The 17,476-nt window shown below is 39.4% G+C and overlaps 1 protein-coding gene across 5 annotated transcripts in view; it reads right to left on the bottom strand.

Annotated features, from left to right (window-relative positions):
* UBE2D3 (ubiquitin conjugating enzyme E2 D3) overlaps positions 1-17,476 on the bottom strand; it is a 33,291-nt gene that overhangs the window by 15,041 nt on the left and 774 nt on the right. For 3 of the 5 annotated variants that reach the window (XM_023220111.2, XM_023220110.2, XM_023220108.2), the window contains exon 2: positions 16,558-16,709. In XM_023220111.2, the coding sequence (XP_023075879.1) occupies positions 16,558-16,581 (24 nt within the window). In that variant the 5' untranslated portion in view covers positions 16,582-16,709. Of the gene's footprint in view, positions 1-16,557; positions 17,426-17,476 lie in introns of those variants that run through there. The other 2 variants (XM_023220113.3, XM_023220109.3) reach the window with 2 other exon arrangements.

The raw sequence follows: 17,476 nt of genomic DNA on the forward strand, positions 1-17,476 counted from the left end.
AACATTCACGTTATTTGTTGAACTTCCAAGACCACTTTCAGAGGCCCTCAACTGTCTTAAATTCTTTGTTCTAATGAGAACACCTGGACACAGGAAGGGGAACACCACACACCGGGGCCTGTTGTGGGGTGGGAGGAGGGATAGCATTAGGAGATATACCTAATGTAAATGATGAGTTAGTGGGTGCAGCACACCAACATGGCACATGTATACACATGTAACAAACCTTCACATTGTGCACATGTACCCTAGAACTTAAAGTATAATCAAAAAAAAAAAAAAATTCTTTGTTCTTCCTGAACCATCCTTCCTCCCCAATCCACTAACTCTATTTTCCACCTGAAAACCAAAAACACTCTCATGGGGCTAAGTACCCTTTTTGTTTTCTAATCTCCTTATTCTCTCAACTTTTTTTTTTTTTTTTTAACTCAACATCCTTTTATTTTTTTTGAGAGGGAGTCTTGCTCTGTCGCTCAGGCTCGAGTGCAATGGCATGATCTCGGCTCACTGCAAGCTCTGCCTCCTGGGTTTGCGCCATTCTCCTGCCTCAGCCTCTGGAGTAGCTAGGACTACAGCCGCCCGCCACCACGCCTGGCTATTTTTTTCGGTATTTTTTAGTAGAAACGGGGTTTCACCATGTTAGCCAGGATGGTCTCGATCTCCTGACCTCGTGATCCGCCCGCCTTGGCCTCCCAAAGTGCTGGGATTACAGGCGTGAGCCACCATGCCTGGCTCAACATCAATTTTTAACTATTGAAATTCTTTTTTTTTTTTTCAGATGGAGTCTTGCTCTCACCCAGGCTAGAGTGCAGTGGTGCCATCTCAGCTCACTGCAAGCTCCACCTCCCAAGTTCATGCCATTCTCCTGTCTCAGTTTTCCAAGTAGCTGGAACTACAGGCACCGGCAACTACACTCAGCTAATTTTTTATATTTTTAGTAGAGACGGGATTTCACCGTCTTAGCCAGGATGGTCTCGATCTCCTGACCTCATGATTGAAATTCTGACCCTGAGAGCTTACTTCTGTAAGTAGAAAGATGTTTGCTCTTAACATACAGTCTGCACGATTCCACATGAACGATTTATTTCCAACAAGTATGTAGTTCACCATTCTATGACTTGTGTATAACAATATGAATTATCTACTATGAAAATATAGTTTATTAGAATATTTTTAAGATGGTACAGCTCCATCTTACCAATGATATAGCCAATGTCTAATAATCAAAAGTTTAAAAAAGACAATAAATAGAACCAATGTTAATACACTACTGCCTTCAACATTTTCAAACTAACAGTTTCTCTTTAGTCTATGGCATAAGTCAGTAACGGCCACCCCTTACGTTTTAGGGACTACTATATCTTTCTCATATAAACATGGAAATAACAATGAAGGGTAAGGTTTAGGATTCCATTTGAACAGCAGAAAACCACTAGGTACATGACTCATGCCTGTAATCCTAATACCTTGGGAGGCAAAGACAGGGATCGCTTGAGCCCAGGAGTTTGACTGACACCAGTCTGAACAACAAAGAGAGACCCCCCTCTCTTCAAAAGCGTTAGCTAGGCACGGTGGTGCACGTCTGGGGTCCTAGCTACTCAGAAGACTGAGGTGGGAGGATCACTTGAGCCCAAGAGATCAAGGCTGCAGTGAGCTATGATCATGTCACTGCACTCCAGTTTGGGCAACAGAGCTGTCTGAGACAAAAAAAAAAAAAAAAAAAACCCTGTCTCAGAAACAAAATACAAGACCAAAAAAGCAAGGCTGGACGCAGTGCACTTTGGGAGGCTGAGGAGGGCGGATCACCTAAGGTCAGGAGTTCGAGACCAGTGTGGCTAACATGGTAAAATCCTGTCTCTACTAACACCACAAAAATTAGCCAGGCATAGGGGCGCACGCCAGTAATCACAGCTACTCAAGAGGCTGACGCAGGAGAATCACTTGAATCTGGGAGGTAGAGGCTGCAGATCGCACCACTGCACTACTCCAGCCTGGGGGAAAGAGTGAGACTTTGTCTCAAAAACAACAACAAAAAACCCCAGAAAAGCTGAATGTACTCATAAACAAAAGACCAAGTACTAGAAAGCAGAAGAAAAGATGCCTAAATAAAAAAGATGTGATAGAGAAGCAGAGGTGAGAGGATAGCTTGAGCGCAGGAGTTTGAGACCAGCTTGGATAACACTGGGAGACCCCATTCTCCATAAAAAGAAAAAAAAATTACAATACAGAACAATCTGGCCACTATCAACTGTCTACCACAATATCAAGGCATCCATAACTGCAGGAATTTAAAAATGGAAACAGATTTCCAAAGTGGGTACATGTACTTTCTTTCCTCAACTGTGAACTTTTGCCTCCCTGTGCAAAGTCAAGGACACAAAATGCAGAGTTTTCAGTATAAGCTCTCTCAGAAGGGTGCAGGGAATGGGAAGAAGAGCTAAAAACCTTAATTTAACAAGGCCTAGTGGCATGTGCCTGTAGTCCCAGCTACTCAGAAGGCTGAGGCAGGATTAAGCCCAGGTGTTTCAGGCTTCTGTGTGTTAAATGATCATGCTGGTGGATAGCCACTGCACTCTAGCTTGGACAATGTTTAATGCCTATTTTATACCAGTTTCAGATGATTTATTTTCATTCACTACATGGAATTTAAACACTGATAAATTTATGTTAGGGTCCTACTGTGGCACTGACTTGGTTGGGGGAAATAAATGAGTCCTCTAAATTTTGTTCATTTTGTTAAATCCATTGGAAATCTTTAAACTAGGCTCTCAACAAACTAAGGGGTCAGAACAAAAAACAACTCAGCTTTCGAGGCTTTTAGAAAATTAGAATCACTGAATACATAGCTTGAAAATCAGAAAATGTTGACATCTTTCCCTACAAAACTGAGGAAACTGAACAAATCAATAAATATATGCCCCAACAGCACACAAGCCTGTTATCTGTGCTTTAAATATTTCAATTTGTGGGAAAGCTCTTTCAATGCAGCTATTTTTATTGGCTAAGTTTGTATTCTGTACCAGAATGGAATAAAATTGAAATTTTGAGAAACACTGAAAAAGAAAAGAGACTACATAAAGTGTTTTTGTCTTGTTAAAAAAGAACTGAGACTTAGTCCCATTTAACAGGATTTGCTCTAAGCTTTTAAGACACCTTAGTTCCCATAGGGTATTTTGACATTTAAAAAATTATAGTATTGTAGACTAGAGTCAATGGGGGTTATTAACTTAAACCTTATTAACCTCATAAGTGCTACTTTTGACAAGATTAAAATAAGACTATTAGAGATATCAGCAAAACAGCATTGAGAGACAGGGCTAGGAAACTAGAGTACACAAATATGGACTGAGAATAATTATACTACCTTTAAAAATGTTAAGATGATCAACACAAAGTTTTAACTGCTCTGATGTGTCTTTTTTAAAAATTAAGTTTTGACTAAAGCTGTTTAGTAAGTCCACCAATCCTCTCCCCTTTTAAAAAAGAGATGGGAATCTCACTATGTTGCCCAGGCTGGAATACAGTGGCTATTCCCAGGCGCAATCACAATCCTAAGGCACTACAGCCCAGAACTCCAGGGCTCAAGGGATCCCCCTGCCTCAGCCTCTTAAGCAGCTGGAGTTGCAGGTACGCATCACTACGTACAGCAATTTGTTGAACAATAAATGCACATTTTTTAAAACTGTAAAATGCAACAATGAATTTTGTTGATTGACTCCATGTAGGAAGAAAAGGTAATGCTAAGATTTTTGGCCTGAGCAAAGCATGAGGTAGGCATTAAGTAAAATGGTCAACTTACAGGTGAAGTCTGTGGGCAGATGTAGAGATAAAGCAAGTAAAGTAAGATAATGTAAGTAAAGACTCAATTAGAAAAGTATATATACAAGTTGAGAACAGGCTGGGAACAAATACAAATTATCATTAATAAACAGACGATGTTTATGGCCATTAAACTTGGTGAGAGCACTCCAATAACAGAAGGTCCCAGGAGTGAACACTGGACTAATTTCATGCTAAGAAAGGGAATCTTGGCCAGTAACCTGAAAAGTTAAAAGAAAATGAACGTGAAGAAAGGCCTTGTCACAATAAACATCACAGCACAAAAAACAACTTGTCACAAAAAACAACACAAATAGAGTAGACAAGGAGAACTGTCCTGATACACTGTGCCAATTCACTTTTGAAACTCATCACAACTGCTTACAAGGTTCCCAAGATTCACAATTTTAAGATAAGGGTATATCACATACCCTTTATATGTTTGCCTATACAGATATACCCTCAGAAAAGGAAGAAAATTCATTCCAAATATATTGATTCTGATCAGTGGGAATTACAAAAATTTGTATCGCAGTTCAACAATCTGTAAAAAAAAAAAAAAACCTCCGTGGCTTTTGACCTTCAAAGAATTTTTAACAGAAAACATTAACTGAACCAAATCAGTATTTCAAAGACACCTTTTTTTTTTTTGAGATGGAGTTTCACTCTGTCATCCAGGCTGGAGTGCAGTGGCATGATCTCGGTTCACTGCAACCTCCGCTTCCTGGGTTCAAGTGACTCTACTGCCTCAGCCTCCTGAGTAGCTGGGATTACAGGCGCAAGGCACCACACCTGGCTAACTTTTTTTTTTTTTTGTAGTTTTACTAGAGATGGGGTTTCACAAACATGGCCAGGCTGATCTTGAAATCCTGACCTCAAGTGATCTGCCTGCCTCAGACTCCCAAAGTGCTAGAAGTACAGGCGTGAGCCACTGCACCAGGCCTGCGGTCTTACTTTTAATCTTACTCAGGCCTACTTTTTCTCTGGGTTCTCTTCTCATCTCTGAAATAGGAATCCCTACCTGGTACGTAATGTACTAGGTACTTAACAAGCAGACCATGTGTAGACCAGCCATCCTGAACCAAGATCCCTGGGCAAGGCTCTTAATTCATCTGTTATCAAACAAAAGCAAAACTGCTCCATACATGGGCCACATAATATAACCCCTTGTTTACTTAAATTTTTGACCTATGTGATAAATCCTGATGCTTAGTTGTCTAAATGTCTTTGTAAGCATCTGAATATACCTAACACTGAAATAAGAGTTTAAGAAACTGACAACACAATCCAAGTTTTACATTTACTCATAATTACCTCAGTAAACATACTAGATTTTGCCATTTAATACATGTTAAAATGTCTGAACAAAAATATTTAGTGTAATTTTTTTTTTTTTGGTAAGAGTTTCACTCTTGTCAACCAGGATGGAGTACAATGGCATGATCTTGGCTCACTGCAACCTCTGCCTCCTGGGTTCAAGGGATTCTTCTGCCTCAGCCTCCCGAGTAACTGGACCAGATGTGTGCACCCCCACACCCAGCTAATTTTTTCTATTTTTAGTAGAGATGGGGTTTCACCACGCTGGCCACGCTGGTCTCCAACTCCTGACCTCAGGTGATCACCTTGGCCTCCCAAAGTGCTGGGATTATAGGCGTGAGCCACTGTGCCTAGCCAACATAAATATTAAGATAAAGTATTTTAATTTTAAAATGAAAATCAATGTTATCATGGTCGCTCTAAACAAAATACCCAATAATGTTGGAATACTTCATTATAGATTAGTTACTAAAGCTCAGAAAACTATAAAGTTGACCTAGAATATAAACACCATACTACTTGAATGTTATACATTTGAATTACAAAGAAAGAAAGAATGTCTTAGAGAATGAGCTTTCAGCACACTGATATTTATCCATCACTAAGCCTTTAAATGCTAGCATTATTATCCTTTTAGAGTAAAGGTATAATTTCAGCTAGTTAACACTGGGTTTCAGCTCTTCACTCCCATAATTTCAGGTTGTTACTCTTGTATCACTTCTAAATGCCCTATTTTCCAAGTACTCCATCACCAAGACATCTCTTTAGTAATAATCAAAGATATAAAATCAGGCCAATAAGCTTACCTACTTTAAATTCAATACCGAAAAATGACCTAAGTATTTTAACAATCAAAACAAAGGCCTTTTTTAAAGATAAAAATGCTGTTCTTATTTCATCATTTTCTTTCTTGCTCTTTAAACAATATCTAAAAGTACTCAAGTACTACTTAGTACCCAACAGTAACAAAACCATGTATAAGCACTTACCTTTGAGCTATCAAAAAATTTTGGTAACATTATGTGCCCACAGAATGAGCAAGACAGTATCTTAGGGAAAATATGTGAGAAAAGATTAAGTCATAGCAGATGCTCTTTGTAGCTAGCAGACATTTTGTCTACTCAATAAACGATCTCACTCATGAATTCCTTTTCCCTTACTCCAAATCATGTGACTGGGTCAGCCTTTATTAACCAATTATTTGGACATGACTAACCACAGAATTTTGTTCCCTCAGTTGGGACCCAACTATTAGTCCATTGTCCATCCCAACTCAAGATTTTCCAAATCAAAGGGACATTCTTCCTACCATAATCAAGAGCTATAAGAATGTGATCCATAGCTGTTGACAGGCACGTGTCATGGACTTACATGGTGAAGCCAAAAGCTAAAGAGACCATATTCAACAGCAGCAATAACAAAGAGCTGACTTTCCATACAGATGTGCAATTTTGTTTCCTGAGGCTGTAGCTTGCTCCGGTTCCTACATCTAATTCCATTCACTGTTAACTATCCATCCCAGTTTCCTTCTAATAAATCCCTTATTTAATCTGGATTATATTGAGGAGTTAAAAAATATATACAGCAGTAGGGAGAGACCAATTCTGAATACCAATTATGTAGATTTTATCCCACTTAAAACACAATTTAGTTTTTGAGCTTTGCTGAAAGACCTGTAAGAAATCTAAATGAAGCTAAGTCCCAAAACTGAATTAGGAGTAACAAGGTTAACTTTAACACTGGAGGTTAATTTAAATCCATTTCTAAAATGAAAACGTTCATTTCACCATCAAACATTCATTCATTCATACGAACACTGCCTTTTTGGTGCCATGCATGTTAGATATAAAAACACCAAGATAATTAAGATGGAAATGCCTCCTCAGACTCAGCTAACAGAAAGCAGGTGCAAGACAAAACAAAAATCATACTTCAACAACCTACATGCTTAAAATAAAGAGATTCAAATGCTCTGTGAATCCTGAAAAACCAACCACTAACTTTTCCTGTGTTTAGAAGAGTGACATTTGAGCTGGGTCTTGATGGAAAAATAAGCAGGCATTTACCAAGAAAAAGAAGTAAGAGAAGCATTATAAGTAGAGAAATTCAAAGTCAGGAGTCTCAAAGAACACATGGTATAAAAATTTGCCATAACAAATACTGCAGAGTTTGGTATACCAGACAGAATACAATAGGAGAGTGGCAGATCTAGCTAGAAAGGCAGGTTATGGTTTGATCTTTTAAAAGAGCCCTTGAATTTAGTCAGACTATTCCAAAGGCTATAGGAAGTCATTAACGGTTTAGAAATAGAAGACAAATGAGTTTTGATTTTTAAATATACCAGCAGTCGTACACCACAAGTGTTTAACTGTACTCTTATAACCACTTTACAGAAATAGGGCTCATCTCTGTTTTACATTCGAGTCCCTTAAGAGGGGGGAAAGAAATTATTACATTCAAGCATGGAACATGTTCAGCTTTAGGATAGGTGAACTAAGTGTACCTAGTAACAACTTAAAAATTAGGACTAGGGGTAAGTTTCAAAAAGGTTCCTTTCTCAATAGGGTGTCCTTGCAAAGATAATCTAATGTTTGGCAAATTGAGGGAAAAAAAACTTAACTGCACCCAACTATCACTCAATGCTCCAGAATGAACATGATATGGAAAACTCATGTTTTCCTTAGGATTTGTTTCCCCATAACTATCCACTGTTAGTCTTTATCTCATTATAAGTAGTGTGAATCCAGTACTATTTTTCAAGTTACATGGCCTGAGAAAATGATTCTATCCCATGGCAAGACTATTTACTGGACTGAAAATCAATTTCCAATGACGCACATACTCAGCGTTTTTAAAAGTAATTTTGTCTATGATAGTCATCTAAAAAAATGATTTTAGATCCTAAAGTTTCACAGGCTTCCAGGACAAAAACAATGTAAAAAATGACACAATTGAAATTTTCAGTTTATTGCTTCCTAGTAGTCTAGAGGAGGAGGAACGGTGCCAAGAACCAGAAATAACAGCTGTAAAATTTTTTTATACTGTGCTGACTACCCCTTACCTAAGGGGAACAGCATTACTCAACTCTTAAGACCACTGAAACAGGCAAATGTTTGGCTGCGGACACTGACTTACTTTAGGAATTGCTCAGGGCTCCCACTCATGTTGAAGGGACACTAAGATGGATCAAGTACATACAATCAAGGTACAACACTAAGAAACTGTACTAGTTATAAAAAGAACCAAAGTTTGGACATTTCTTTCCCACGGAGTGCTCTTTTAAGAAACTTTCTCCTTTTAGTATCATCTTCCTCTGAGCTGCTTCTCCTCAAACTTTCTGCACACTTGGCTAGTGTGAGAATCCAGACCTTCTCACTGAAAAGAATATTTGTATTTAAAAGCTGTAAAAAACCTGTAGGAAAAGAAGTCAAGGAGACCCCTCTGCCTTCTAATCTAGGTAAGTGAGATCCTCTCAAAGCTCTCACATGGTCTAGTTCACCTCATTAGGTTAAAACACTACAAACAAATTTGAGATAGCAACAGACTCTACACAACTGAACTGTTTGCCTATTTCCTGAAGAGCTGGTGGGCACCATGGTAGAAAATAGGGCAGGATTCAGAGCATTTTTTCACCAAAAAAATCTCTCTAAAAGGCAACCAACAGGTTACAGCTTAAGCCACTGGTGAGTATTCTCACCTGAAGCAGATGATTTAAGCAGCAATGGGTTTGGCCACTATTTTTTTTTATTCTGAAACATTCCTTACATGAGATTTTTAACACAAAGCCTACAAATGGTTTATTTTGAGGAAGACCTTTACTGTATTCACTATGGGATATGGGATTTAATAGATGATTGTTGGAGATGCTAAACTATGCTTTCTGCTTCTCTATTTTCTATCTTCCTCATTCCATGATGAATGGCACTAGCAGTGGTGACCAACCACAGGCTACAAAGAACAGTAGGCCAAGGTACTGAAAACATTAAAGGCCTGAAAGGATGCTAGGAGAAATATAAAAATGTTCCCTCCCCTGCCGGGCATGGTGGCTCACGCCTGTAATCCTAGCACTTTGGGAAGCTGAGGCAGGTGGATCACCTGAGGTCAGGAGTTCAAGACCAGCCTGGTCAACATGGTGAAACTCCATGTCTACTAAAATACAAAAATTAGCCAGGCATGGTGGTGGGTGCCTGTAATCCCAGCTACTTGGGAGGCTGAGACAGGAGAATTGCTTGAACCTGGGAGATCGTGGTTGCAGTGAGCCAAGGTTGTGCCACTGCACTCTACCCTGGGCGGCTGACCAGGACTCCATCTCGGGGCGGGGGGAGGAAGCCCTCCCTTCAAAGAGCTTATAAATTGGAAATACTAAAAATATTTGCATACAATACTAAAAATACTTATTCACAAATATTTATGATTATAAATACTTATGAAGCTACAGAGCAGCCATGTTCCAGGAGCCCAATTAAGTATCTGAACATTCAGTTAACTTTTCTTTCAATGACAGCCAGTATCTGATCATCAGATCAACATAACCAAAAAGTACCATGTATGAAAACAAGGTTTTAAATGTCAACCCTATTAAAGCATAACACCATAAATAACTTATTCTAGGTTTCATCCCCCCAAGGTTTGTCAAAATTTAAAAGCCTATATAGTGGCAAGGCCAAGTTCATGGTTTAAGACAGTAAAATTATCACCACGATGTTGCACAAATCATTTGTTATCCCAATCTCTACCATCTATTCTGCATATCATCACACAAAGGTCATATAGAGGACAGAATGTAGTAGTACAGATACATTTCCTCTCAGCACTTTTGGGAAAACTCAAAAGCTTATGCCACAACTAAAAGTTAATTTATTGTATTCTATTTAAGAGTCTATTTCTTTCAGTACTAAAGACAAGATTTACATGACTCAAAGACAAGATTTGTATGACTGTGAATCAGCACTATAAAAACAGCCCTTGCCTCAAAAACCTATACTGAGCAACACAAAACACTACTTTGGGGACTGGACAAGATGACAAAATAAGGTGGGAAGCAAAGGGAGTAAGTGTCTTAAGAAATTGTAAGAATCCTCCTCAAGGAGACTACAACCAACACAGAAAAATACAAAGGTGAGAACCAACAATAGAGGTCAAAATGCAGCGCAATTAGCTGCCCATCAGGCAGACAATAACTAATGTAATTGTTCATATAAAGATCTGGTTTACTATAAAGTAAAAAGTTTTATTAACTTTAATGTTATGAAATGTCTGTATAAAATATTTAGATGCGAATGTCAAGGAAGGGAACAACAAACTTTTCAGAAATGTATGGTTATTTCAAGAGAAGGATGCTTGGCAAAAAGATATGAACAATTTCACAGAACTCCAAATAGTCCCTTTAAAACACATTTTAATTTGAAATTTCTTCCAAGAAATCCTTTTTTATCTTAAGGATTAACAGGTAGGCACTGCACAGTATCTCATTACATCACTGACAAGGTATTAACTTCCTGTTTAGTTGTAATTATAGGTGAAACAAGCATGCGTGTTCATTACACAAGGCACTAAGAATGGATTGAATGAATATTACTATAATTTTCTTTCGATCACCACTGAAGGTAAAGTCACTTAACATTATTCGAAGCCATTCTTTTGTAAGCATTATTTAAAAACGGGCAAAGAAACCCAAATTTAGATTTGAGGCTCTGCTCCATGAAAGCAAATAAGGTATTTTATGGACATTAAAAACAAAAAACAAAAAATAAAGATTAAGCCGCCCAGTGGTAGAAAACATTCAATTACACATTAGCCAAGAAATTACAGCAAGGTTAGGATTAATGTAAGTATTTTATACTGAAAAATGTAGCCAAGAAATCGTGACTCACAATTGAGAAACATTTAAATATGACATATTCAGCTATCAAAAGTTGAAAGTCTCTTTTACAACAGATTATGTTGAAAGTATAGTTAGGCGATAAAAATCAGATGTTTCAACAGTGTATAAAAATACTTCCCTAAACTTTTCCCTTCCCTACTTAACAAGGTTGAGGGTACAATTCTGAATAAATCTTTATCTAATAAGGGAAACTGAACAGTTAGATATCTGAATGCATTCATTTTTAATTATGAAATAACATTGCCACGGTAGCAAGCTCAAGACCACAACATTTCCAAGAATGTAGAGTTTAATTTCACTAATTTCAAAATACTGGTTTTGGCAAGGAGAATTAAGTCATTATAATAAAAGAAAAACCACACTGTAACAATACTAGTATAAAAAATAAAGTATAGAAAATTTATTTTAAATACCTCCCCTACTAGATCTAATATTCTTGAAAGGTAAATGTACAAAGTGACAAACTATTCATGTGTTTACATGCTTATTTTCACCATCGAACACAGACAGTACCACAGGTAAGGTTTACCATAGGTAAACCTTCCTCATTTATTCCCTGGGACTAGAATACTATGTCTAATGCAGATTAGGACCTTTATTCCCCTGTATCTGTGGTTCTTAATCAGAGAGGAGCTTCAGAATCACCTAGAAAAATTTCAAAATTATGTCTGTTTCCAGGGAAAATGATTTAGTAAGTCTAAGACCCCCAAGGAACTGTATTTTTTTTAAAAACTCTAAACTATTTGACATTGAAAAATAACTAAACGAGTACAACTGGATTGCAACACAAAGGATAAATGCTAGTTTTTTACCTGATTTAACCTGATGTGATTAAGCATTGCATGCCTGTATCAAAATATTTCATGTAACCCATAAATATATACACTAACTACCCACAAAAAAATTTTTAAATACTCCAAATATTCTGGAATATAAATGTAATTTATGTCAAACCCAACAATATATAATATTCAGTCAGCTCTTCTATACGCTAACAGGTATAAGAAAATCACTATTTAAAAAAAGAATGCAAAAACCAACCTAGGTTTCAGATATTAATCTGAAACTTTTTATCTCAGTGTTAGGAACCTAGTTTCTTTTTTAATAGAAAGATTGTAGCAACATGTTGTGCAGAATCCTCAAAGATTGCCTGTCTTGGATAAAAAGGGTCACCTCAACTTAGGGGCAAAGTTTGACACAGCAATCTGGTGACATAGTAGTTCATCCCATTGAGGGAGCATTCAACTTTTTATTTGTGTAAATAACAAAAACTAGAATCAACACTGCAGATGAGCATGATGAAAGAGAAGTATGCCATGTCAGTCATGCACCCTTTTTCAAATTAAATAAATACTGAGGTCATATTATCAGCATCCTTCAGACACAACTATCCTACACAGGAAATCAGTTGGCTATAGACAAGCCTTGAGGACCATATATGAAACACATGCAAGACAGTTTACCCAGCCTATATACTAGTTGGGGACAATAAGTATATTTTGTTCACTTTAAGACCTCCTAAGCAGTTAACTGGCACATGTTAGTTTTCAGTGCTTGAAGAGACTACCCCAAAAGAATTAAATCCACTTCTACTTTCAAAATATATTAGTTAAAACCTTAACTCACAAATTAGTTATAATCTAAGAGTAAAGCTAAATCCCAATTACTTAGATGTGGAAGTGGGAGAGCAAAGCAGCTTATTTCAGATAACAAACTAAAACCACATACATTATAAAATAGGAATTGAAGGGCCGGGCGCGGTGGCACACACCTGTAATCCCAGCACTTTGGCAGGCCGAGGCGGGCGGATCACAAGGTCAGGAGATCAAGACCATCCTGGCTAACACGGTGAAACCCCGTCTCTACTAAAAATACAAAATAATTAGGCGGGCGTGGTGGTGGGCGCCTGTAGTCCCAGCTACTCGGCAGTCTGAGGTAGAAAAATGGCGTGAACCCAGGAGGCGGAGCTCGCAGTGAGCTGAGATGGTGCCACTGCACTCCAGCCAGGGTGCCTCACTATCTGATTTCAATCTCAGTTACTGACTAGTTGTGTGACTAGACAACTATTTCTCTGGGCCTGTTACTTCATCTATAAAATTCTCACATCTATGCCACATAGTTGTCTTGAAGATTAAAAGAGTTAGGGATTAAATGAGTCAGGGTTTAGATGACACCGCATTCTTAACTATTGTTAGTAATAGGCAATACTATATGAAAACCCTAAATGTTACCAAAGTGTTGTGGTTAAGAATACATACTCTGGACCAGGCTGCCTGGGTTCTAATCCCAACTGTCACAACATGAACCCAGATCATCATCTTAACCTCTGTGCCTTACTTTTTCAATTTCAAGATGGAGATAATCTTGAAATTATCTCAGTGGCAGTGGTGGTAGGAGGGAAACCAGAATCAAATTAGTTTTCTAACCCCTTACCCATGGTTTCCCTGCTAGTTGCTTGCTTATAACATTAAAGTCATACTTGCAGAAATAAAAACTCTTATGAAAACTTAACAGGGTGGATACAATGAGAAGATGAGCTATTCTTTTAGGCTTGGTTCACGTTATATTTATCTTCAAATGTCCCTAAAACACATATACTGTAGTCTATGTTTATGGGAGTGGTAAAATTGTCTATGGCCCTCAATACCAATCAACTTGTGAGTACCACTTTTAACTCCTGTTGCTTAACAGCCCTATTTAAGACTGTCTTACAGCTCGTTCAAATAAATACAGGAAAAAAGTTGATTGGTCTAACAGTCAAAAAACTTACTCCAAGAACATAGCTGAAGCAAAGTATAAATTCAAAGTCTCGATCAAATGGACTGAAGGTTAAAAGTATTCCAATAATCACTTCAGTAAAATATTAATGAGGAATACAGATATATCTTAGTATTTGAAATGTGGAATCTTCAGACAAGAATAAACTCGAAATAGGTACCTAACACAAGGATACCATACTGACATCAACGACTACTTGACCCCGTATTTCTAGAACAGGTGCCTAAACCGAAGAGCATTCCAGTTCAGAGCTGTACACTCACTAAAATTGTTTGGATGTGGAATGTTTGAAGGTTGCCTCATGTGATTCTAACATTAACAGTTGAAAAACCAAAGCACACGCACATGTCAAAGTTTCTGTAAGTTAAATCAATAATGTTCACATAAACACTGGTTTTTCCTATCTGCCAAGTTTTTACGTTGTGTCTATATTACATAAATCTTCAAAATATTATTTCGAATATTAATTATTTAAAAAAATACCAGGAGACAACCTGTATTAACTAAGAGTACTAAACTAGAAATCAAAGTTCTTAAACAAAAACGGTTAAGAATTATAAACTGTGATATTAAAACAGCAGTAGTAACTATGAGTGTCATATATCAAGGGCCTGTTCAAATCTGCATATTAATCCATTTAATCCTCAAAACAAATCTACGAACTTAAAATTTGTTTTGTTCACTGCTGCCAACCCAATGTCTAAAACAGTGACTGGTACATATTAGGCAAACAGCCATTTATTGTTCATAATACAACAGATACCCTTCTTGTAGAGGCACACAAACTTGCCCAGAGCTAGAATTCTAACTGGAGCATTTCTGCTCCAATGTTAACACTCTTAGCCACTGTTATATTGCCTCTTTAAAGCTTTTAAATCATTTAAGTGGTGTCACAGCAGCTGGGTATGACCTGTAAGAGAAAAAAAATCAGTGAGACCTTCCTTTAATGTGTTCTGTTCCACATGCACAAAAAGCTATGGATCTGGAACGATTCCACATTTTAGTGGCCTAAACTAATTCCAACAGAATAGACTTTTATTTGTACTGAATGTTATGCTCGTTGTGTAAACTACACTATAACATACAACTAGGCTTCTCCAATATGTTCCTGGCCTTTAAAGTGGTCACAGGAAGAGGTTATTATTTCAAAATAATATATTTTACTTTAACCCTTAACTCCTAAAAAACTTTTCTTCCTCTTTCATTTCGCAAATACAAAGATTTAAATTTGTATTTCGCATAACCCCAAATGACGATGTAATGAAGGCCTAAAACAAAATTCAAGATGTCATATCAATTTATAGAGAGAGTGAAGATTTAAACCTTCCTCTTTCATGAAACACCAATCTTGCCAAATAAACTTCAGTCATAATTAAATAAATGCAAATGTAGTAGTATCAGGTCTATTTTAGTAAAGGCAAGTTCTTGCCATTCCTCTCAGTACTCTTTTTAAAAAAGTAATCTATTAAAACCAAAGTTTCTAACACTCACCAAGCCCCCACCATTTTTCTAGTAAGGCTGAATTTATTCCATGACATTTTTTTCAAGTTAGCTGTAAATACTCCACCCTCCTCGATTGTGCAACAACCAAACACACCACACAAACACAAGTCACCAAAAAGGGAAATACAATCTAAGAGTTTGAATTTAGGTAAGTTTTGAGCTGAGGGTCTTAGAGCAGTGCACAACCCTATACAAAAGTTAACATTTAACAAAGCATATTATTTCACATTATTACGAAAGGAGACGCCGGAAAGAGCCTGAACCAGTTAAAGCAGCCGCCATCTTAAAATGCGGGATAGAAGTTAGAGCAAGAAAATGAGACTAAACCACCGGAGGTGGAGGTTCCGCTCACTCCCAGAGCTATGAAAAACCCTATTTTTTTTTCCAACTTAAATCGATAATATACTATCAAACCACTCAAGTAACGAAAGAATCTTCCCCAGCAGTGTTATTAAATAGAATGAGGCAAAAATAGGTACATCTAGCTTTCCCTTACTGCCATCGCACACCTTATCCACCCCCACTCCCCAGCCAAAAGGAAAAGGGAGCTTCCAGAAGGCCTTTTACATCAGTTCCCGGTGTCCCTCGGACAAATAGCTTCGGGTGAAAAGCCGCAACTACAAAATACAGGAAGTGGCAACACTGTGTCATTCCTTCTTCTCCCAAACCCACTTATTCGGTGTAACCTGCCCAGAGTCGACGAAGAGTTTCTACTAGACTCACTGTCCTTCAATGTGCGAGACTTCTACCCGACCCTCAATCAAGTTCGGGACTCCCCAGATTTTTTTTCTCTCCTCCGAGTTTTCTCCCCCCCCCCCCCCCCCCCCCCCCCCCCCCCCGTAAAAGACCTAGATAACCTTGATCTCACAACTAAAGTAAGTTTTCAAGCACCAAGAATAGGAAGCGCCATGACATCTGCTGGAGCGTCTCTCCGCAATTCGGACCCCCAAAAGAACTCTTGAGCAGCAAAAAAGTAAAATAATAAAGGCGCCTTAAGTCACTCTCCTCCATTCCCTAATTTGCACCGATTACACTGAAGCACACTCATAACACCTCACTTGCCACAAGTGTTCTCCGTTCCCTAACTTTAAACTTCATTTCTTCAAGAAGTATATCCGCGTTCTCCATCCCCCCATGGAAGAAATAATCCAAGTAGCATTTTCAGAATTATGCTTCTTTTCCACCCCCACGCTTTCCTCTTGGCCCGAGCCTTCCTTTTCTACTACCACCCCAATTCCCTTGTCCCCGTGGGTTACCTTATTAATCCGTTTCAGCGCCATAGTGTGTGCTTGTCGTCTGGCTCCTCACTCTCTCGGTGTATGCTGAAAGGTCCGGCCAAAACTCTTGATTATCCCGGCGGCGGGGCAGGATTGTCTCGTCTCACACCGGCTCTGCCAGACACAGGCGCCTTTTGCAAAAACGGAGCAGATCAGCACTCGCACAGGCCCCGGAGAGCCCCTGATGAATCCAGGTCCCTTAAAGGCGGCCGCGATCCGGGGTGGGTGGGGTGGCGTGGCAAAGCCACCAACAGCCTCTGTACCGTGCTTTCGGCCCGAAGTGGGGGCGAGGGTGACGGGAAGAGCGGAGGTGGTGGCTACAAGTTTAACTTCCCGGCCTCCAGAAAGGAAGAGACCCGGGTGGGAGAGGAAGAGGCGTAGGAGAAAGGGGTGGGTGCGGGGCAGGGTCCGGAGGCCAGCAGAGGAGGAGCCGGGGCCTAGTCGGCGCTATACCGGCGTCACTAGGGCAAAGAAAGGCAAGGGGGGAGGGGGAAGCAGAAGACTCCGGACGGACGCCGGGCTGCTTTTGGTTTCTGCCCAAAGGTGCGGCTGGGTAAGGGAAGGAAATAAAGGAAGGGAGGCTTGATGTGTGTTGCTGTCCTCGCAGCGAGCTATTCTGTGTCGCCCATGACGCCACCGTACACTCACTCCGCCTTCCAGCGCGCTCCCGCGCGCGCCCGCCCAGCCACCTCCACCACGCGCCCGTGCTGTCCCTGAGGCTCCGGCTTAGGCGCGAGGACGCGCCCATTCCCCCTCCTCCTCCAGCAGGAGAGGCCGCGGCTTCTCCAGCCTTCCCACCCTACCCCACCGCACCCAATAGGCTGGCCGCTCAAGCCGCCCAGGGCCCGCACTACCCCTCTTACCCGGCCGGCCACTGGGCCGGCCTCCCTTCCCTGCC

Source organism: Piliocolobus tephrosceles, chromosome 3, assembly GCF_002776525.5.
Source record: "Piliocolobus tephrosceles isolate RC106 chromosome 3, ASM277652v3, whole genome shotgun sequence".
Classification (NCBI taxonomy): Eukaryota; Metazoa; Chordata; class Mammalia; order Primates; family Cercopithecidae; genus Piliocolobus; species Piliocolobus tephrosceles.